The following is a 23,645-nucleotide window of genomic DNA, read 5'->3' as shown; positions in this document are numbered from 1 at the left end:
TAAAATAGAATCAGGAAATATAGTAGGACGATGACAAAAATTTATATTCTTTTTTCTCCATATGTCAGTATACTTGAGAAAAAGAGCAAGGAGATATAGAGGGAAATTGAGATAGCATTGAAAAATATTAAATATGTGTAATAAATAATTTTTTAAAAGAGCTTATAATGCATTACTCATCTTCTCACCCTTATAGTAGCTCCTGCTATCCTGAATCCTCCAGGGAAATTTCTTTTGCAGTTTGCCTTTAGCGAAACCTGTTGGGAGAGACTGAACTAAAGTAACAGGGAGCTTCAGGAGGTTCATTACCTGTTAATCTTTGATTTAAACCCTTGTCAATGCTAGCAAAATATCAGTCAGTCCTTTTGGAGTCGTCTTTTTTGTTTAGAGGACTGGTTTCGTCATGCAAGGTTGATGTGGCATGAGTGATATTAAGCTAATGCTGAGACCTCTGCTTCTGTCAGAACCATTTTGCCTCTCACAGTCTCTAAATTATTTATGTGTGTGCAAATTTACCATAATACAAATCCTATAAAGTGGAGAAATATTAACTTTAATTGTTTTTTTTTGTTTTTGTTTTCTTTTTGGTCTCTTCCTCTCTCTTTGGTAGTCTTTAATATTCCCTCTTTGGCATTTGATTTTATTGCTTGAATACTTAATTTGGAAAGCTGATCTTAAATTCTGACTGTTTTAATTCGCTAAATGGATAGACCTTTTCATTGCTTTCACATGGTCCAAATTTGAAGAATTTGGTTTGTGTAAGCCAAAGCTGCTGGATGTTTCCAATCCTATTCAGTAAACGAAGTATGCTCTATTTAATTACAGTGCCATGGAAACTATTTGTCAATGTTCAGTCTATTATATGATCCCTTTCAAGCCACATTATAGGTGTAGTGAGGATAATAATAACAATACTGATGTATTTACGTTTGGTTCCTTGGCATGAGTAATATTTAGTATTTTAAGTATTAAAGAAGAGAAAAAGTCTGTTGAATACACTTGGTAAGATTTAATTATTTCTATAAAACATAGGATGAGGAGGAAATGCAAAATAAGGAGTGATTCTTTTTTTTTTTTTTTTTTTGCGGTACGCGGGCCTCTCACTGCTGTGGCCTCTCCCGCCGCGGAGCACAGGCTCCGGACGCGCAGGCTCAGCGGCCATGGCTCACGGACCCAGCCGCTCCGTGGCACGTGGGATCCCCCCCGGACCGGGCATGAACCCATGTCCCCTGCATCGGCAGGCGGACTCCCAACCACTGCGCCACCAGGGAAGCCCTAAGGAGTGATTCCTTGTCTATAGAGATTAAGGGATAGAGCAAATAATACTCTTACCAATGATTTATGAAAGCGTATGTACTGTGAAACAGCTGGGGTTTTTTGTTGTTGTTGACTACATTTAAGACACAAAGAAGTATAAAGGGACACTTTTATTTACATATTATCTGTTAGCCTGTATGAATGTTAATGTTATTTGTATTCTAAGATGACAATATTGACAAATGTGTCCATCAGTTTGAAATTTCTGAAAAACGCTTTTGTGACTTCTAATCTTCTGCTGTCACTAAGTGCTGGTTAATTTGCTCAGCCCACATTTTATAGAGTATGTTGCTGCTCTGATGAAGAATCCTCATTTTATAGATGAGAAAATTGAGAGTCAGACAAAGGACGGTGTAACATAGTGATTAAAAGCCTGGACTTTGGAGCAAGACCACCTGGTTTCAAATCTTGACATTGCTAATTACCATGTGAGTGACTTTGGTTAGTCAAGTGGATTTACTGGTAGAGTTAGAGTTGAGATACATACATATATATATATATATATATATATATATACACACACATATACATATACATAATATATATATATTATAATATAATATTATATATATGTATACAGTGAGAGAGAGAGAGAGAGAGAGAACTTTGAAACATTACCTGGTATATAACATGCTCCAAAAAGTGTTAGCTATTATTGCTACTATCATTTTTATTACTATGTGACCACATTGATTGTCCATATTGGTCCTGGGTCAGAGTTTTTATCTCTTGTCTATATGCTATTGCCATGACACATGCTGCCCTCCTAGTATGCTGTGTTGTACTATATCTTACTTCTATCTGAAATTCAAAGACCACATGCTGAAAAATGGGCATATGTGAATTTTAGACCTTTCCTTGATACAGCACAGAGGTTACCTGCATGTCAACTGGTAACTGGTACAGAAGAAACCAAGTCCCAAACTAAAGAATATTTAGTTCACATTCATTAGAATTTATATATTCTATCTATCTATATATATATATACACACACTTTTTTTTTCTCATTTTGCCCCTTTGTTAAACCTCACACCATCCCCCATTCTAGGCTCTATTTCTTAGCTTTTTATCTTGCATTTTAAACTGTATAGATGTCCTTTCCTATACTAAATGCTGTAGCAAGTTTTCTTTTTTTCACTTGTTCACAGTCCAATACCGTGCCATACAGTTTTGGGTTTAGCTTTGTATGTCTTTGAATGCAAGTTACAGAAAACTCTGATGCAAGTGGACTAAAAATAAAAGAGAAAATTTATCGTATCATGCAAAAAGCACTTCACAGACAGGGCAACTTAGGGAAAGGTATGCCACGGTCTCACCTCTGTTTCTCTTTGCTTCTTTTTTCTGCCCTCCTTTGTGTATTGGCTTGATCTTCAAGATCATAGCGAGGTGATTATATCAATTCCAGGTATTACATCCAGACAAGTGCATCCAGAGAAATAAAGGAAACATCAGCTGGTCTGTATCTGTATAACATTCTTAAGAGCAAGAAAATCTTTCCCAGAAGTCTCCTCACAGGTTTCCCCATTTCTCATTGGCCAGAATTGTGTCACATCTCATAACTCACCTTATCATTAGCAAAGGCAATTGGATTACCATGTTTGGCCTAGAATAACAATTTGGGTGGAATAGAGGATGGAAAATTGTTTTCTGTAAAGGACCAGACAGTAAGTATTTCTGTTTTGCAGGTCACATGTTCTCTTTTGCAGCTACTAAACTCTGTCTCTACATATAAACAACATGTAAATGAACCAGCATGGCTATATTCCAGTACAACCATGCTTATTGACATTGAAACTTGAATTTCATATAATTTTCACGTCATAAAATATTCTTCTTTTTTTTCCCCCAGCCATTTAAAGATGTGAGAACTAGTATTAGCTCCCAGGCTGTACAATATTTTACACCTATAACTTATGTAATGTTGTATATCAACTATACTTCGATTTAAAAAATAATGAAAAATGACGATACTGGAAAAAAAAATGAATGGCAGATGTATTTGACCTGTGGGCCATAGTTTGTCAACACTGAGTCAACCCTCAGGACCACTACAAGCTATTTTGACCAAAGAAATTCTAATCTTGATATTTATTTATTTTGAGCTTTCCTCCCTATAGCCTTATGAGAGGGGACAGAAATAAAAACCCAATAGACGTATAAGGTGGGAGTACACAGGATACCCTCATCACAAGAAGCTGGCATCCTAAAGACTGCACCTTCAGCACATGAAGCCTGAGTTGCAGTCATCTTAGTTGTTCAGGGGGCCTCAGGCCTTGGATTTAGTTTAAAGTCGTTTATAATGCACTTGGTGGAAGAAAATGAACCTCCTTTCTGGAGCAATCTGCCTTCATCTTAGACTTCAAGTTATACTTAGACATATTTTTTTCAAGTACTACTAGACACCTAAGGAAACAAAACACTGAGAATGAGAACTGGCAGAAACAACAGAAACAGACTGCAGAGAGGTCAGATTAGAATTAACCAACATTTAATGTAATACAAGCATGCTCATGTGTTTAAAGAAATAACAAGGTAAGTCTGGATTTATTTTCGGGGAACAGGAAAACAACTAATTTGAAAAAAAGAAACAAACTCTAGAAATGAAAAATACAATAACTGGGAAAAAGTACAACCTCAACAGATGGACTTAATAGCAGAGTAGACAGAGATACATAGAGAATTAAAGAACTAAAAAATAGGTCATAAGAAATTATCCAGAGGTCAGAACAAAGATTTTTTTAAAAAATGGAATATACTAAAGAGAAGGAAGAAGACAGGGAAGATGCAAGAGAATGTTTAATATACGTTTCCTCTGAGTCCCAAAAGAAGGGAGGGGAAATGGCTGAGGATTTTCTGGAATTGATAAAAGACACCAATCTACAGATTCAAATACCCCAGTGAATCCCATAAAAGATAAATAAATGTAAATCCTCATCTAGACACAATATGGTAAAACTTCAGAAAATTGAAGACAAAGAAAAATTCTAAAAAGGAGTCAATAACAATATTACTTTCAAAGCAGTAATGAATAGACTGATCACACTGACTTTTTTAGAGACAATTTTTAGAGGAATTTTATGTTCACAACCAAATTGAGAGGAAGATACAGAGATTTCTCATATACTCTGTCACCCCACATATGCATAGCTTCCCCTATTATCAACATCTCTCACCAGAATGGTACATTTGTTACCAAGAATGAACCAACTGAACATCATAATCACCCAAAGTCCATAATTTATCTTAGGGTTTACTCTTGGCTTATACATTCTATGGGTTTGGATAAATGTTTAATGACATATATCTGTTATTATGATATCGTACAGAGTATTTTCACTGCCCTAAAAATCTTCTGTGCTCTGCCTATTCATCCCTCTTCCCCAAGCTGATGGCAACCACTGATCTTTTTATTGTCTCCTTAGTTTTGTTTTTTCCAGAATGTCATATATTTGGAATCATACAGTATGTAGCCTTTCAGATGGCTCCTTTCACTTAGTAATAGGCATTTAAGGTTCTTCTATGTCTTTTCATAGTTTTACAGCTCATTTCAATTTAGCACAATAATATTTCATTGTCTGGCTGTACCACAGTTTATTTATCCGTTCACTTATGGAAGGACATCTTGGTTGTTTCCAAGTTTTGGACGTTTTGAATAAAGCTGCAACATTCATCTGTGTGCAGGTTTTTGTGTAGACATTAGTTTTCAACTACTTTGGATAAATATCAAGGAGAGCAGTTACTGGATCCCATAGGAAGAGTTTGTTTAGTTTTATAAGAAACTGCTGCACTGTCTTCCAAAGTGGCTGTAACATTTTTCATTCCCATCAGCAATATATGAGAGTTCCTGTTGTTCTACATCCTCTCCAGCATTTGGTATTATCAGTGCTCTGGATCTTGGCCATTCTAATAGGTGTGTAGTGGTATCTCATTGTTTTAATTTGAATTTCCCTCATGACATATGATGTGGAGCATCTTTTCAGATGTTTATTTGACACCTGAGAATCTTCTTTGGCAAAGTGTCTGTTAGGGTCTTTGGTCCATTTTTAAATCGGATTGTTTTCTTGTTGTTAAGTTTTAATAGTTCTTTGTATATTTTGGGTAACAGTCCTTTATCAAGATGTATCTTTTGGGCTTCCCTGGTGACACAGTGGTGGAGAGTCCGCCTGCCTATGCGGGGGACACGGGTTCGTGCCCCGGTCCGGGAGGATCCCACATGCCGCGGAGTGGCTAGGCCCGTGAGCCATGGCCGCTGAGCCTGCGTGTCTGGAGCCTATGCTCTGCAACGGGAGAGGCCACAACAGTGAGAGGCCCACGTACCGCAAAACAATAAATAAATAAAAAAAGATGTATCTTTTGCAAATATTTTCTCCCAATCCGTGGCTTATCTTCTGATTCTCTTGACATTGTCTTTTGCAGAGCAGAAGTTTTAAATTTTAATGAAGTCTAGCTATCAATCATTTCTTTCATGAACCTTGCCTTTGGTGTTGTATCTAAAAAGGCATCACCATACCCAAGGTCATCTAGGTTTTCTCCTCTGTTATTTTCTAGGAGTTTTATAGTTTTGTGTTTTACGTTTAGTTCTATGATCCATTTTGAATTAATTTTTGTGATGGATCGAGATTTATTTTTTTGCACGTCCAGTTGTTCCAGCAGAATTTGTTGAAGAGACTGCCTTTGATTCATTGCATTTCCTTTGCTTCTTTTTCAAAGATCAGGTGACTAGATTTATGGGGAGTCTATTTCTGGGCTCTCTATTCTGTTCCATTGATCTATTTGTCTATTCTTTCTGCCGGTATCACATTCTCTTGATTACTGTAGCTTAATAGTAAGTAGTGAAGTTGGGTAGGGTCAGTCCTCTAACTTTATTCTCCTTCCAAATTGTGTCCACTGACTTCTCAATAACAACAGGTGAAGCCAAAAGGGAGTGAAATGATATCTTCAATATACAGAAGGAAAAGAGTTCCTGACTGGAATTCTGTTTTTAATAAGAATAATTTCATAGATGAAGTAAAAATGTTTCAGAAATATAAAAAGCTGAAAAAATGAAGTTCATGTGAGTAAACCTAAATGAATATTGATAGAATAAGACGATTATCATCATTCTCACAAGATCTTATTTAAGAATATATAGAATTAATTTTAAAATACAACAATAACATTATAATATAGCAGGGAGTAAAATGTGTTAAAATGTGTTATTGAGTGTAAGGGAAAATAGATTGAAAAAAAACAATAGAAAATAAGTTATAAAACAGGGAGAAAAAGAAACAGCATAGGCAGAGGGAAAAAACACAAGATAGTAGATTTTAAATGTAGTAGATTTAAAATTTAATTTACATTAAATGTAAATGATCCCATTTAAAAAATAAATATTTTGAAACTGAATTAATGAAATCCAACTCTACTGTTTAAAAGATGCACATCTAAAACATAAGGATACAGAAAATTTAAAAGTGAAAGAATAGTAAAAAGCCCATGGAAAAGAAAGCTAGTTTCTCCCAATTAATATCAGACAATGTAGACATTAAGGCAAAAGGTATTACCAGTTACTTGATAATGATAACATTTCAAATCACAGGGAAGACATAACAATTTTTTTAATTAAAATTTTTTGAACATCTTTATTGGAGTATAATTGCTTTACAATGGTGTGTTAGTTTCTGCTTTATAAAAGAGTGAATAATCTATACATATACATATATCCCCATATCTCCTCCCTCTTGCATCTCCCTCCCACCCTCCCTATCCCACCCCTTTAGGTGGTCACAAGCACTGAGCTGATCTCCCTGTGCTATGTGGCTGCTTCCCACTAGCTATCTATTTTACATTTGGTAGTATATATAAGTCCATGCTACTCCCTCACTTCGTCCCAGCTTACCCTTCCCCCTCCCCGTATCCTCAAGTCCATTCTCTATGTCTGCATCTTTATTCCTGTCCTGCCCCTAGGTTCTTCATAACCATTTTTTTTTTAGATTCCATACATAAGACATAGCAATTTAAATTTGTATACACCTAATAATATAGCCTCAATATATATGAAACAAAATTGACAGAACTACATGGAGCAATAGATGAATTCACAGAATGAAGTTGCAGGAATTGACAGAATACAAGCACACAAAAAAATCACTAAGAATACAGCGCACTTGAATGTGATTAACAGTCCACACCTAAAGGACCTATATAGACCATTACTCTCCCAAAGTGCACTTTATGTGTTCCTTTAAGCACCTATGGAACATTCACAAATATTGATTATGTACTGGATGATGAAGCTCATCTCAACAAATTTCAAAGAATTAAATTATATAGGGTATACTATCTGACCACATGCAAATAAGCTAGAAATCAGTAACAATAGGTAAGTAAAAAATTCTGTGCTGGAACTCATTGTTTCTCAAATAAGCCAAGCTAATTTCCCCTTCTGCCTGGAATATTTTTCCTGTCGTTTTTCCCACATTAGGTCCTCTCAGCCTTCAGTCTCAGCTAAAATTTCATCTCCTCAGAGAGGTATTCCCTGATCAATCCAAAGTAGTATTCCCTGATCAAATCTAAAATACCCTCCTAGTTATTCAGTGCCTGATTCTTGTTTGTTTTCTTTACTTAGTGTTAACCTTCAGTTATTGCATATCTGCCTGGTTAGTTGTCTTTGAATCCTCCTCTATATTGCAGATTCTATGAGGGCAAAGTTCATTCTTTCTGTTCACGTCTGTGTCCCCAGTGCTGAGCACAGTGTGTGGTGTATAGTGGCTATTCAAGAAGTATTTATCGAGAGGATGAGAATGAACGTTTCCATAATTTTCTTCTTAATAAATGGAGGTGAGGGGAAATGCAGCAATACATGTGATAGTATCTTCAAAGGCATAAAAAATTGTAGGAAGCCCTTTCACTTCTTAATTCCAGAGGCTTTGGGGGAATGTGATCACATTTTGACGTATTATTATGAGAAGTGTTAAATTTGGGGGTAATTTAATTCTTAATTTCCAGACTTAATGTGTTTAACATTTTAACCTCAATGTTTCATTTAGCATAGCTGTAGAAAATTTTGCTTAATTGGCTCCCTAAGGGGGAAAATTGCCTGAAAATAAGAAAAAGTGATGTATTTTAACAAATATTTTGTCCCAAAATACAAGTACAGCTGTATTTAACGAGGCTTAATCTTTAGTCTTACAGGGTGTATGAATTCTCTCTCTTTCTCTGTCTCTCCCTGGCGTCCCCTCCCTCTCCTTCACCCTCTCCCTTGTCTTCCACTTCCGTTACTCCTATTACTTTTTTATAGTTATAAACATAAGAAAATGATTTAGAAGTTAAGATGCCACTGGAAATAGAACTTTAGGTTTATGATGTTATCCTTAACTATAGCATAAGACTAAAATAATTTTGGCCAAATTCTTTTAGTAACATCCTATCAGTTACTCTCTGATATTATCCAGGATGGAGATGTATATTAAAAGATCACTGAATTGACTAGATGGATTAATCTACACAGGTGATTCTCAGCACGGGCCATACACTGGAATCACCTGAACGCTGTTACAAACTACTCATGCCCAGGCCCCTCCCCCGGAGATTCTGATTTAATTGGTCTGGGTGCCACAAATTGGTAGTTTCAACAAACTCCCTGGGTGATTCTTATGTGCAAGCTGGGTTAATAATCAATGGTCTACAGCTTTGTTACCCAAAATGTGATCACTGGACCGGCAGCATCAGTATCCCTGGGGAGCTGGTGAGACATGCAGAATCTCAGGCCCCATTCCAGATCTACCTAACGAGGATCTTCATTTAAATAAGATCTCCAAGTGATCAGAGAAACACTCCTCTGTGATTCCATTGGCGCTGTTAAAAAAAAAGTATCAGCTGAACTTGAGGCTAAACCTGTACACTTACGCTGCCATGACAACGTAAGTTAGATTTGCATGCTAACCAAGAGGTAGATGTTTGTTCCCAAACCTGTTTATGGCAACTGTATTTGTACTGTAATTCTAATACTATTGAAATGCTATAAATGCATATTCATAACATAATATGCAAGCCAATGAAATATGAATGTGAAAAGAAATACTATTGAAATGCTATAAATACATATTCATAACATAATATGCAAGCCAATGAAACTTTAATAAAAGTTGAGTGCTTTGGGAAAAGATGATAAACTCATACTGCTAAAAAATATCCTCTTGAACTAGGTGTCAGTAAGACAGTTGTAAAACGTGAAAGAAAGCATAGGATAAGAATGATCTCTCTATAGATTGCTTCATGAGTGTCTATCTTGTTTCCCTTAAAACAAACAAACAAAAACTTAGAAATTATGAGCAACACATTTTACATTTTATTTTATATAATCAAGATTACGATGAAGCACAGTCAGAAAATCCATACTGAAGAAAAGTGTTCTACTTCAAAACGTTGAATGTGTGAGGATGTGTTTTTAATTAAAATGTTTCGGGTACATATTTACTGTTGTCTATGATTTCTCACTTTAACTGGTTTTTTTCAAACTATGGACCAAATACCTGTCCAGATAACATAGAATAAAGAGTCTTCTACTGAATATCTATGTGACTGTCCTTATTTAAATGTTAATTCTAATGTTCTCTTTTCCTAGTTCTTTTTCCTCTGCATAGAAATATAGTTTTCAAGCTTAGCTGTATACGTGGGCAGTGTTAAAAAATAAAGAAGCCCAAGTCCTACCCTCTGAGATTCTTATTATTATGCAGCTGGGCATAGAGTTTTAAATGTTCTTCAAGTGATTTTAATATGCATCCACAGTTGAGAACTGTTGGCCCAGTAGATTGGGAGTATATAAATTGGTTATAAAATCAACTGATCATAAATGAATTCCAGCTTATAAAGGTATCCTGATGAGATGTTCTTTAGGATCTGGATCCGAAGTCTTATGATTATTATTCTATTCTGGTCTCTGACTGTATCATGAGTACTCTGTCTCTGATTTAAATCACATTAAAGCGATTCTCCTTCAGTGGTCATTTTCAAATGACCCTCTGCTGGAAATCATTTCCAGTTCACTCTCGTAAGACGTTTTTCTTCCTCTGAGTTGTGTGGATTTCCTCGTACGTGTGCTTCTCTGTTTCCCACACTAGACTGAATGCTCCTTGAAGGCAGGAAGGCGCCTTCCTAGGACAGTGCCTGGTGGACAGGAGGTTATCATAAATGCTTCTTATTTCCACCAGGTGTTGCCACTCTTGTTGCAAGTTTCCTTTTGTTTAAACTTTCGTTGCTTTCTGCTTTCCTTTCTCCTGCTCCATCTCAATTTATGCTTTATAATTTTTTTGTCCTCCGTTGCTTCCTCTGCTCTCTCCTCCCTCCTCAGTGTGCTGTCCGTCTGCATGTCTTATTCTACACGGAGCTGGGTCCCCTTAACCTTTGGCTTCTTCTCTTCCCTTGGCTCATACGCTTTGCATAATAGAAGGCGTTATTAATATACCACTCAGACAACTACATTTAAAATATGTCCTCCTAAGACAGCTACCTTCCCCAGGCCCCACCCCCTACCATACGTTCTTTGTTTTGCCTGTACACAGATGCTATTTTAAAATTGCACAATCACTCTTTCAGGGTCTTTACTTGTAATCTCTTAGTTGAGCACTAGTGTGTGGTTTATAATGAAAAGGATCATGCTTTACAATTCACAAAACATTCAGTATCTTTGTCAATATAATAATGAAACAGCATATGTCTAAAAGGTGCCAGTCATTTTGGAAATACACTCCTCAAAGTTAAACTAGAGATTAGGCATTTAAATTTTGACTGAGGTCACTGGATTCTTAGTGGTAAGAAAATGTACACAGAAGTCTGTTTTTCAGAGGAGTTCTAGTTCTGGCTTTGAACTAGCAGTGTGTGGCAGTTTCCATATTATATTATATATTATGTTATCTTTGTAAAAGCTGTCACCTCATGTATGTTCATGTTGTCACTTTAAATGTGTTCATGTATTGACATGAATATTATGTTTTCCTCCAAATCTTTACCTTCACTCATTAAATTTATTTTTCTTATCCCCAGGAGACTAAATGAATTGATTACATTGTCTTTTTTAAAAGAATCCATCCTGTGGTATGTGAGGTAGGATCAAGAATAGGGGCCAGTGGTAGAAAGGTAGCTAAATGAAAAGAATTTCAGGATCTATCTTAGTTACAATTTAAATAGGTAGAATCAAATTAGGGGCAAAAGTACTGAACTCCTCCTTCCATCTATAGACTTGGCCTTCTTGCTATGATCTTCTAAATATCCAATTCTTGTTTCCCAGTATCTACCCTTCTAACCAAAGGCTGATCTGGATAGGGTGTTAGAATTTATGCTTTTGTTGTATTCTGGAAGTTATTTTTATCCTCCTTTGCCTCCTAACCCCTCACTACTGCTAGATTTATGGTGTTTCAGGGCCTGTTCTCGTTTTGGAAGAATAAGCTACTGACCTAAATTAAGGCCCCCTAGGAGAAGCACTCTTTGGTCCTTTAGAAGTGCAAGGACATGATATATATAGGATGAGAAAGGAGGTTTGTGCATCTGCTCTCATGCTCTCATTTCCTAAACTCTGATATTAGTTTTGCAAACAACTAAATTCCCAAACAATTAATGAGATTTAGTTAAAGGAGGCAATCATGTATAATTAATGAATTTGTGAATTATTTAAACACTGAAATTTTGATCATTTAAACAGCATTGATTCATAAAAACTGGCTTTATGTAGAGAAAGGAGAAGGTTTTGTCATCAAATTGTCCAAGCAAACTTCCGTTGTATGTGTTGTCTTGTATTATTCATACTGCTTTGACAGTAGCCAGCTATTTTTCAGTAACTGATAGATCTGCTCCCATTTCAAGTGCTCCAGTTCTACTTCAGTGGAGAATAAGCTGCCATTTAACAGAAAAGGCAAAATATTTCTGTGAGACCCAATTTATAGGGCCTTTATTATAAGAGGCAAAATCAAAGGATAGGGCCAAATATAAAGGGACACATGAAGATCAGAGAGGCCAATTTTCTTGTTTTCAGGCTTTTCATCAAATAGGAAGCTAGAAGAGAACTTACAAAAAAAAATTCAACAAACCTTTAAAATTTATTAATGGCCAGTGCTGGGTGCTGAGTACAAGATCCAAAGACAAATTAAGACACTGCCCCCATCTCATGTAGGAAAGATAAAAAAAATGTACAACTAACTAGAGGAAAGGAAAAATGGGTTCAGTGCTCTAATAGAAATTTAAGCATTGTAGAAAGAGGGAAAATTAATTTATAGCACTTAGTGCTCAAAACTTTTATTACAACCATATTGTTAAGAATTGACTCCAAGTGAGTCCAGATTTCAAACAAGATTGTGGGCTGGATAAATGCAGCATGACTGATTGGAGTCTTTTAAGAATATTGAAACACTTTCAGATTTTTTTGTTTGACTCCACAGAATCTTAGCCTGTTTCATGAATACATTTATTGTGCATTCTTTTTTAAAAGCTATAATAAAAATATACTTATACATAATTACAGTTAATGAGATATTTTCTCATCCAACAGTTTCCTCTTTTTTTGCGGTACGCGGGCCTCTCACTGACGTGGCCTCTCCCGTTGAGGAGCGCAGGCTCAGCGGCCATGGCTCACGGGCCCAGCCGCTCCGCGGCACGTGGGATCTTCCCGGACCGGGGCACGAACCCGTGGCCCCTGCATTGGCAGGCGGACTGTCAACCACTGCGCCACCAGGAAGCCCCTCATCCAACAGTTTTGATTTGTATATAACTAACAAATAAGTATCATGTTGACTCAAAATGAAATAATTGCCATTGTACATGGGGTTTTTAAGAGCCCTCCCAGTGGAAATCAAGATTAGAAAGAACATCATGTAAAAGCCACTACTTTATACAACTCTGCCCTTAACAGACAGCTTAAACAATTTAAAGATCACTGATAACTGGTGTTTTCAAAGAGAATTTTAAAGAAATTATAAATCCCATTTCTCACTAAGTGAATTATACTGTTTTTCTTCTTGGTATCTATAACCTTTAATTTTGTGTTGTATCATTTTTATTTATTTTTTTCTTTTTTTTTCCAAAATGCATTATTATTATTTTAAAATGAATTTATTTCATTTAACTTTTTTAAATTTTTAAATTAAATTAAATTAATTTTTTTATACAGCAGGTTCTTATTACTCATCAGTTTTATCCACATCAGTATATACATGTCAATCGCCAAATTCATCACACCCCCACCCCTGCAGCTTTCCCCCCTTGGTGTCCATATGTTTGTTCTCTACATCTGTGTCTCTATTTCTGCTCTGCAAACCAGTTCATCTGTAACATTTTTCTAGGTTCCACATATATGCGTTAATATACAATATTTGTTTTTCTCTTTCTGACATACTTCACTCTGTATGACAGTCTCTAGATCAATCCACGTCTCAACAAATGACCCAATTTCAATCCTTTTTATGGCTGAGTAATATTCCATTGTATATATGTACTGTATCTTCTTTATCCATCCGTCTGTCAATGAGCATTTACGTTGCTTCCATGACCTGGCTATTGTAAATAGTGCTGCAGTGAACATTGGGGTGCATGTGTCTGTTTCAGTTATGGTTGGCATATATACCCAGTAGTGGGATTGCCAGATCATATGGTAATTCTATTTTTAGTTTCTTAAGGAACCTCCATACTGTGCTCCATAGTGGCTGTATCAGTTTGCATTCCCACCAACAGTGCAAGAGGGTTCCATTTTCTCCACACCCTCTCCAGCATTTGTTGTTTGTAGATTTTCTGATGATGCCCATTCTAACTGGTGTGAGGTGATACCTCATTGTAGTTTTTTTTTTTTTTTTTTTCTCATTGTAGTTTTGATTTGCATTTCTCTAATTATTAATGATGTTGAGCAGCTTTTCATGTGCTTCTTGGCCATCTGTATGTCTTCTTGGAGAAATGTCTATTTAGGTCTTATGCTCATTTTCTGATTGGGTTGTTTGTTTTTTTAATATTGAGCTGCATGAGCTGTTTATATATTTTGGAGATTAATCCTTTGTCCATTGATTCGTTTGCAAATATTTTCTCCCATTCTGAGGGTTGTCTTTTCATCTTGTTTATGGTTTCCTTTGCTGTGCTAAAGCTTTGAAGTTTCATTAGGTCCCATTTGTTTATCTTTGTTTTTATTTCCATTACTCTAGGAGGTGGATCAAAGAAGATCTTGCTGTGATTTATGTCAAAGAGTGTTCTTCCTATGTTTTCCTCTAAGAGTTTTATAGTGTCTGGTCTTACATTTAGGTCTCTAATCCATTTTGAGTTTATTTTTGTGTATGGTGTTAGGGAGTGTTCTAATTTCATTCTTTTACATGTAGAGTCCAGTTTTCCCAGCACCATGTATTGAAGAGACTGTCTTTTCTCCATTGTATATCCTTGCCTCCTTTGTCATAGATTAGTTGACCATAGGTGTGCAGGTTTAACTCTGGGCTTTCTATCTTGTTCCATTGATCTGTGTTTCTGTTTCTGTGCCAGTACCATATTGTCTTGATTACTGTAGCTTTATAGTATAGTCTGAAGTCAGAGAGTCTGATTCCTCCAGCTCCGTTTTTATCCCTCATGACTGCTTTGACTATTCGGGGTCTTTTGTGAATCCATACAAAATTTAAGATTTTTTGTTCTAGTTCTGTAAAAAATGCCATTGGTAATTTGATAGGGATTGCAATGAATTTGTAGATTGCTTTGGGTAGTAGAGTCATTTTCACAATATTGATTCTTCCAATCTAAGAACATGATATATCTCTCCATCTGTTTGTATCTTCTTTAGTTTCTTACATCAGTGTCTTATAGTTTCTGCATACAGGTTTTTTGCCTCCCTAGGTAGGTTTATTCCTAGGTATTTTATTCTTTTTGTTGCAATGGTAAATGGGAGTGTTTTCTTAATTTCTCTTTCAGATTTTTCATCATTAGTGTATAGGAATGCAAGAGATTTCTGTGCATTAATTTTGTATCCTGCAACTTCACCAAGTTCATTGATTAGCTCTGGTAGTTTTCTGGTGGCATCTTTAGGATTCTCTATGTATAGTATCATGTCATCTGCAAACAGTGACAGTTTTCCCTCTTCTTTTCCAATATGTGTTCCTTTTATTTCTTGTTCTTCTCTGATTGCCGTGGCACGGACTTCCAAAACTATGTTGATTAATAGTGGTGAGAATGGACATACTTGTATTGTTCCTGATCTTAGAGGAAATGCTTTCAGTTTTTCACCATTGAGAATGATGTTTGCTGCGGGTTTGTCATACATGGCCTTTATCATGTTGATGTAGGTTCCCTCTATGCCCATTTTCTGGAGAGTTTTTATCATAAATGGGTGTTGAATATTGTCAAAAGTTTTTTCTGCATCTATTGAGATGATCATATGGTTTTTCTTCTTCAATTTGTTAATATGGTGAATCACATTGATTAATTTGCATAAATTGAAGGATCCTTGCATCCCTGGGATAAATCCCACTTGATCATGGTGCATGATCCTTTTAATGTGTTGTTGGATTCTGTTTGCTAGTATTTTGTTGAGGAGTTTTGCATCTATAGTCATCAGTGATATTGGTCTGTAATTTTCTTTTTTTGTAGTATCTTTGTCTGGTTTTGGTATCAGGGTGATGGTGGCCTCATAGAATGGGTTTGGGAGTGTTCCTTCCTCCACAGTTTTTTGGAAGAGTTTGAGAAAGATGGGTGTTAGCTCTTCTCTAAATGTTTGATAGAATTCACCTGTGAAGCCATCTGGTCCTGGACTTTTGTTTGTTGGAAGATTTTTAATCACAGTTTCAATTTCATTACTTGTGATTGGTCTGTTCATATTTTCTATTTCTTCCTGGTTCAGGCTTGGAAGGTTATACCTTTCTAAGAATTTGTCCATTTCTTCCAGGTTGTCCATTTTATTGGCATAGAGTTGTTTGTAGTACTCTCTTAGAATGCTTTGTATTTCTGTGGTGTCTGTTGTAACTTCTCCTTTTTCATTGCTTATTTTCTTGATTTGAGTCCTCTCCCTCTTTTTCTTGATGAGTCTGACTAATGGTTTACCAATTTTGTTTATCTTCTCAAAGAACCAGCTTTTAGTTTTATTATTCTTTGGTATTGTTTTCTTTGTTTCTATTTCATTTATTTCTGCTCTGATCTTTATGATTTCTTTCCTTCTGCTAACTTTGGGTTTTGTTTGTTCTTCTTTCTCTGGTTCCTTTAGGTGTATAGTTAGACTGTTTATTTGAGATTTTTGTTGTTTTTTGAGGTAGGCTTGTATAGCTATAAACTTCCCTCTTAGAACTGCTTTTGCTGCATCCCGTAGGTTATGGATCGTCGTGTTTTCATTGTCATTTGTCTCTAGGTATTTTTTGTTTTCCTCTTTGATTTCTTCAGTGATCTCTTGGTTATTTAGTAACGTAGTGTTTAGCCTCTATGTATTTGTGTTTTTTACATTTATTTGTCTTTAATTCATTTCTAATCTCATATTGTTGTGATCAGCAAAGATGATTGATGTGATTTCAATTTTCTTAAATTTACAGAGGCTTGATTTGTGACCCAAGATGTGATCTATCCTGGAGAATGTTCCATGTGCACTTGAGAAGAAAGTGTAATCTGCTGTTTTTGGATGGAATGTCCTATAAATATCAATTAAATATGTCTGGTCTATTGTGTCATTTAAAGCTTGTGTTTCCTTATTAATTTTCATATTGGATGATCTGTCCATTGGTTTAAGTGAGGTATTAAAGTCCCCCACTATTATTGTGTTACTGTCCATTTCGTCTTTTATAGCTGTTAGCAGTTGCCTTATGTATTGAGGTGCTCCTATGTTGGGTGCATATATATTTATAATTGTTTTATATTCTTCTTGGATGGATCCCTTGATCATTATGTAGTGTCCTTCCTTGTCTCTTGTAACATTCTTTATTTTAAAGTCTATTTTTTCTGTTATGAGAATTGCTACTCCAGCTTTGTTTTGATTTCCATTTGCATGGAATATCTTTTTCCATCCCCTCACTTTCAGTTTGAATGTGTCCCTAGGTCTGAGGTAGGGTCTTGTAGACAGCATATATGTGGGTCTTGTTTTTTGTATCCATTCAGGAAGCCTGTGTCTTTTGGTTGGAGCATTTAACACATTCACATTTAGGGTAATTATCGATATGCATGTTCCTATTACCATTTTCTTAATTGTTTTGGGTTTGTTTTTGTAGGTCCTTTTCTTCTGTTGTGTTTCAGACTTAGAGAAGTTCCTTTAGCATTTGTTGTAGAGCTGGTTTGGTGGTGCGGAATTCTCTTAGTTTTTGCTTATCTGTAAAGCTTTTGATTTCTCTATCGAATCTGAATGAGATCCTTGCCAGGTATAGTAATCTTGGTTGTAGGTTCTTCCCTTTCATCACTTGAAATATATCATGCCACTCTCTTTTGGCTTGTAGAGTTTCTGCTGAGAGATCAGCTGTTAACCTTATGGGAGTTCCCTTGTATGTTATTGTCATTTTTCCCTTGCTGCTTTCAATAATTTTTCTTTGTCTTTAATTTTTGCCAATTTGATTACTATGTGTCTTGGCATGTTTCTCCTTTGGTTTATCCTGCATGGGACTCTCTGCACTTCCTGGACTTGAGTGGCTATTTCCTTTCCTATTTTAGGGAAGTTTGCCACTATAATCTCTTCAGATATTTTCTCTGGTCATTTCTCTGTCTCTTCTCCCTCTGGGACCCCTATAATGCGAATGTTGTTGCATTTAATGTTGTCCCAGAGGTCTCTTAGGCTGTGTTCTTTTCTTTTCATTCTTTTTTTTTAAATTCTGTTCCACAGCAGTGAATTCCACCATTCTGTCTTCCAGGTCACTTATCCATTCTTCTGCCTCTGTTATTCTGCTATTGCTTCCTTCTAGTTTAGCTTTCATTTCAGTTATTGTGTTGTTCATCTCTGTTCGTTTGTTCTTTAATTCTTCTAGGTCTTTGTTAAACATTTCTTGCATCTTTTGGATTTTTGTCTCCATTCTTTTTCTGAGGTCCTGGATCATCTCCACTATCATTATTCTGAATTCTTTTTCTGGAAGGTTGCCTATCTCCACTTTATTTAGTTGTTTTTCTGAGGTTTTATTTTATTCCTTCATCTGGTACATAGCTCTCTGCCTTTTCGTCTTTCGTCTATCTTTCTGTGAATGTGGTTTTTGTTCCACAGGCTGCAGGATTGTAGTTCTTCTTGCTCTGCTGTTTGCCCTCTGTGTTGATACCAATAGGGAAATTTAGTGTAGACTCATGTATTTTCAATCCAGTAATAAAAAGAATCTAAATATATAGTCACTGAGGAAATGTTTATAAGTGAAATGTATGTCTATTTGCTTTTATATTCTAAAATATTGTTAGATAGGTTTGGATAATTCTTTCTACAAAGGTTTGCAGAAGTTGATTTAGATCTCATTAGAGGGATCTGCATTTTCTATCTTTGCATTAATGACCAATGAATCATGATTTTAATGTGTAACTTATAGCTTTTAGAGTTTTACTGGCTTCTTTCACTTATCCATTTCTCAATCTGTTCTATAAATTCCTTTTCACATTTTTACAACTGAGGAGTCTCAAATTTGCATCTGTTGCACTTCCTGTCTTCTTATTTCTTGTTAATTGTTAAAACAGAGGAGAGATTCAGTGAAAATAATTCAGATTAATTGCTTTTTCAGATTTTCTCATAATTATGGTGCTATTAACTATGTGATTAGTGATATTTAATATAACCTTGGTAAAACATGTATACCAATTGTTACAGCATCCTATTGAATTTCCCCAAGTTCTAGTTAATTTCTCTCCCTATGGCTTAATAGACTGTTCATTGGACAGCTCTGAGTGACATAATTCACACGATGTGAACGGTACCCCCTGGTGTGTGTGTATGGTGGTGTGTGTGTGTGTGTGTGTGTGTGTATGAGAGTCATAGTGAATATGCCTTTGACATTGGTTAATATTAATAATTTAAGAGTAGCAGTAGTGCTATGGGTTAGTCTGACTGCATGGGGGCTTAGCTTCTTAGTCTGCAAGGGGATAAGACTGTATCAATGAATTAATACCCTTCCTCGTAGAGGCTTCATTACCTTCGAATATGTACATGTAATATACTCAGTAAATCACTTAGCATAGATCTTTGAAAATGCAGCCTAGTTGGCATAATTCTGCTTTAAGCTGGTAAATGATTTGGACATAGGAATCCAGAGTTATGTCACAAGAAACTTATTGCTATATATGCACACACCAGCGCACACACACACACACACACACACACACACACCCCAAAACTAGGAAAGAAATGAAGCCTCTGTCTATGAACATGTTAATGCAATTGAATTGAAGAAGAAATCAATACAGCAAAGTGATTATTCCTTTGTTGTTTTGTTGAGGAAGTGATTTCTTATACTGTGCTGGGGAAGGGTAAGCAGGGAGGTGCAGTTCAGTTAGGGGATTCTAGAGACTTTCTTGCAGTCAGTGTGGCAGCCACAGTGATCATTGTTATCCCTGAGGCTTTGTCCCTGATACCTACAGGGGCTAGCCTTGGTTAAAATCAAGGCAGCACCTAATCTGTTTCCTCTCCTCTGTTTTAACACTTGATCTGTCCAGTTCCTTCATTTTGCCTTCTCCTTGCTTATGGATCTCATTTTGATAAGCTATCTGGGTTTTTTTTTTTTTTTTAAATAGAGCTGTATTTTTTAAATGTCTCAATTTTCCCTCTTTAAAATTTATTTTTACTGTGTTCCACTCTCTCATGCTCTTGTAAGCAACCTATCCTTGTAAACTATTTCTCTTCATGGTCTAAATTGAATTACTGTGATAGCTACCAGTGCTGGGGGTTGGTTATTCTTTCTCCTGGACACCCCACACACCCCACCTGTCTTTCTCTGTCCTACTCTGTACCCCAGGAGCTGGACTTCTGAAGACTGTATCACCCTGGTCTCCTTGCCAGCTGGCTTTGGGTAGGGTTTGCCAATGGGATGCACTGGCAGGAAATAGGAAGGCCAGAGGAGAGAGAGTTGGCGGTGTTTCTCCCCTGCTCCTTCCCTGCACCAGGCTGGGTTTCTGGTGGTACCTGTGTCTCTCATGATTTCGACTCCCACTGGGCTGCCTCTCCTTCATAACTCTGGCTCACTGTGGGCTCCAATAAAACCATTTCCTCTCCCTGTTCCTTATCCCTGGGGTGATGATGACTTGTCGCTATTGCCAGAGTCTGGGTCCTTCTCCAGCCCTTGTTTCCTCACCTTTGATCCAGTGCCCCCGCCCCCACCCCCAGTTTACCACTTGGTCTCCTGTGTTTACCTGTCACTTATGAATTTCTCAGTTATAGCACTTGAGCTTGGCTTTTATTATAGTTAGTTGTGTATGAGTCTGTCTTCCCAACTCAGTAGTGAGGGGTAGAAACATGTCTCTTTCATCTTTGAATCCTAGCACCTAGCAGACTACCTGGCATGTTAGCAGGAGCTCAGTACGTATTTGTTAAATGTATCAACAGATTAATGCGACTTTTACTCCTGCAGTCTACTCCTACGTCCCAGAGCCATCCTTATGGATTTTCAAGATTCCTTGTAGTATTTTTTAGGAATGATTAGGAATATATACCTATAGATGTATATATGTATGTATATATTTCTGAGTTTCTTAACATTTTTCCCCTAAAGAACCTAGGGAAGGCATACCCTGATGGCATTACTAGGTATTTAGAGTAAACCTCAGAATTATGGAGAATCACAGCAACTGATCAAAAAAGAAACGAGACAAAAATCACTCACTTTGGGTTCTTTCTAAGCCAAATTCACCCTGTTTGTGCTGATTGCTTGAAAGGAAATGAAGCAATTGTGATCTCATTCGTTTTGTGCTTCTCGCTCTGCCAAGCTCCATTTGGTGCCCTATTGTCTCACAAGTTGCCTATTTGAGTCTTTTGAATTAAGAGTTTAGAGCAGAAGGTCCATCTGCTCTGCATGAGTATTAAATTATCATAAGACTTTGTATAAGAAGAATTTACCTTTGTGGTTTTACAGTGTTTCCTTTTCCCTCTGCTCTAAGAAAGACTTGGAACATCATATTTTTTTCTTCAACGTACCCTTGGGCCTGAATAGACTGCAGTTACCGAGTTGTATAATATAATAGGCTTAGGAACCTTTGACTGGCAGGTGCTGAATAGAAGAAGGTTTTATTTATTCTCCTTATCTTATAAAATGTGGTACTTAAGTATAATTGAACATGCCATAAGCCAGATCTTGGTACTTTGAGGTTATTGAATCTCATAAGAAAAAACAAAGCACAATCTTAAAAATTACACGTTGGATATAGACATTTTACAATCAATCAGGTTCATTAAGTAAATGCACATGCTATTGTAATTCATATATGATAGATAGTATGCAACTGACAACTCCCTATTTTCATTTTGAATATTCATGAGTGAGCAAGCTTCAGCCAGCTTTTAAGTAATATAATTTATGCAAGTAAGTTGTATTCACTTCCAACAACCTCCAAAACTTCAAAATCAATTTTCCAGTAATATATATTATGTAGTGAAATTTGTTAATAAAAGCTGAGTAGGGAGATCAGCTGAAGGATGGCATTTTTAAAATGTGCACGCTTTCCATTATTTAAATGTGCAGCTTTTAAATAATCAGTTAACTTTTGGGCAAAGATGAAAGTTGGCTTAAATATGAATATTTCTACAACCATATATATACTCAATATTTAATAGAAGTATGTCTAATTTCTTTGTTATAAATTTTTTTAGGCAATGTGATACTTTTAAAGATAATGGGATGTATAAATTCTGAAGAGGGACTTTATTCTAACGCACACAATGGAATTAAAAGGAAATATACACACCCCTTTTGTAAAATCCATGTAGTTAAAATTAAAAATTGGATTTAGTAAATAGGGCTAACAAACTGCTTGAGTTTTCTTCCTATCAGATGACTGCTTCCTCTGGTCTTTTGAAGTGATTAGCTTGGGTTGATCTAGATGTTATGGAGCTCCAAAGCATCTACGATATTGAGTGTCCTTTGAAAGGAAAACAGTGCAAATCTGTGAAAACAAAAGTTGGTTCAGAGTCTTAGAATGGAGGGCTAAGCCCAAGAAGGATACTGAAAGTTAAGCTTAATTAGCTTCAGGGTAAATCTGTCCCTGTTTAGGTGATGAGTCAACATAGGTAGTGTGAAACATTCATTTCAAAACAAGCAAGCAGTTTCCATTGGCTAAATGTTTGCTGTGAATTGTAAATATTTTGAAAGTCTCAAAAAAATTCTTTGATACTTTGTATGCATCTTCACTCATTAAAAATGTTTTCACCAGAGTCTGAAGTTCTATCTTAAAATTTTATTTAATTGTGATGGAAGCAAGGCAGGCCCAGATTAAGACCTTTCAACATCTTAAGTAGGGTGCCTTAACCCACATGTACTTACAAATAAAATGATACTAACCCATAAAACATAACATTTACATGTATGTACTGGAATTAAAATAGTTTCTTTCTAATTTTCTGTTTTAAAATTCTGTAATGGGGCTTCCCTGGTGGCACAGTGGTTGAGAGTCCGCCTGCCGATGCAGGGGACACGGGTTCGTGCCCCGGTCCGGGACGATCCCACATGCCGCGGAGCAGCTGGGCCCGTGAGTCATGGCCGCTGAGCCTGCGCGTCCGGAGCCTGTGTTCCACAACGGAAGAGGCCACAACAGTGAGAGGCCCGCGTACCGCAAAAAAAAAAAAAAAAAAAAAAATTCTGTAATGGTATATAAAAATGAACTTTTCTCATATTTGTGTTGCCCCTGATTTGTAGCTCTTTGAGCACCTGCTTAATGTGCCCTGAAGTGGGACATCATCTAACAGGCAAGTAATTAGCTTTGAGTCTGCTTATCAGCACTCCTTTTTCAGAGTTTAATTCTGACTTGCCATTGCCCCTTATCCTTTTTGTACCTTATTTTACTCTCTGAACTTAATGGGCATGAAAATAACTTGAGCCTACACGTGCCTTATATTGGGTTGAATTTAGGTTTACAGTTACTCAAACACCTTGAAAAGTCACAAGGACATGTGAAATATTGTGGCAAAATGATCTGAACACCTGTAAGCTAGTTTTCTTAATGAAACATTTAAAAAATATATATGTTTTTTTACTCCAAAGCTATATGCCAATTTCATGGACGAACCTATTTTGAAGGAGAAAGAAATACGGTCTACTCCTCTTCTGGCGTATGTGTTCTCTATGAGTGCCAGGTAAGGAAGCTCTTCATGTATGTTTCAAATTTCTTTCCGTTACATGAACACAGTAAATGTTCCTTTAAAAATCTCACCCTTGTAATACCTTTAAAATTCTAAGGCAAAGAGAAAAATTAAGAT

At 36.3% G+C, this 23,645-nt stretch overlaps 1 protein-coding gene across 1 annotated transcript in view; it reads left to right on the top strand.

The window, feature by feature from the left end:
- The window catches only part of NELL2 (neural EGFL like 2), a 378,381-nt gene that overhangs the window by 119,963 nt on the left and 234,773 nt on the right, over positions 1-23,645 (top strand). The window contains exon 11 of the mRNA XM_082665093.1: positions 23,431-23,522. Coding sequence (XP_082521219.1) covers positions 23,431-23,522 — 92 coding nt within the window. The remainder of the gene's footprint in view (positions 1-23,430; positions 23,523-23,645) is intronic.

This window comes from Grampus griseus (assembly GCF_964374135.1).
Source record: "Grampus griseus genome assembly, chromosome: 11".
In the NCBI taxonomy this organism is placed as follows: Eukaryota; Metazoa; Chordata; class Mammalia; order Artiodactyla; family Delphinidae; genus Grampus; species Grampus griseus.
This window is presented reverse-complemented; position numbering and strand designations above follow the sequence as displayed.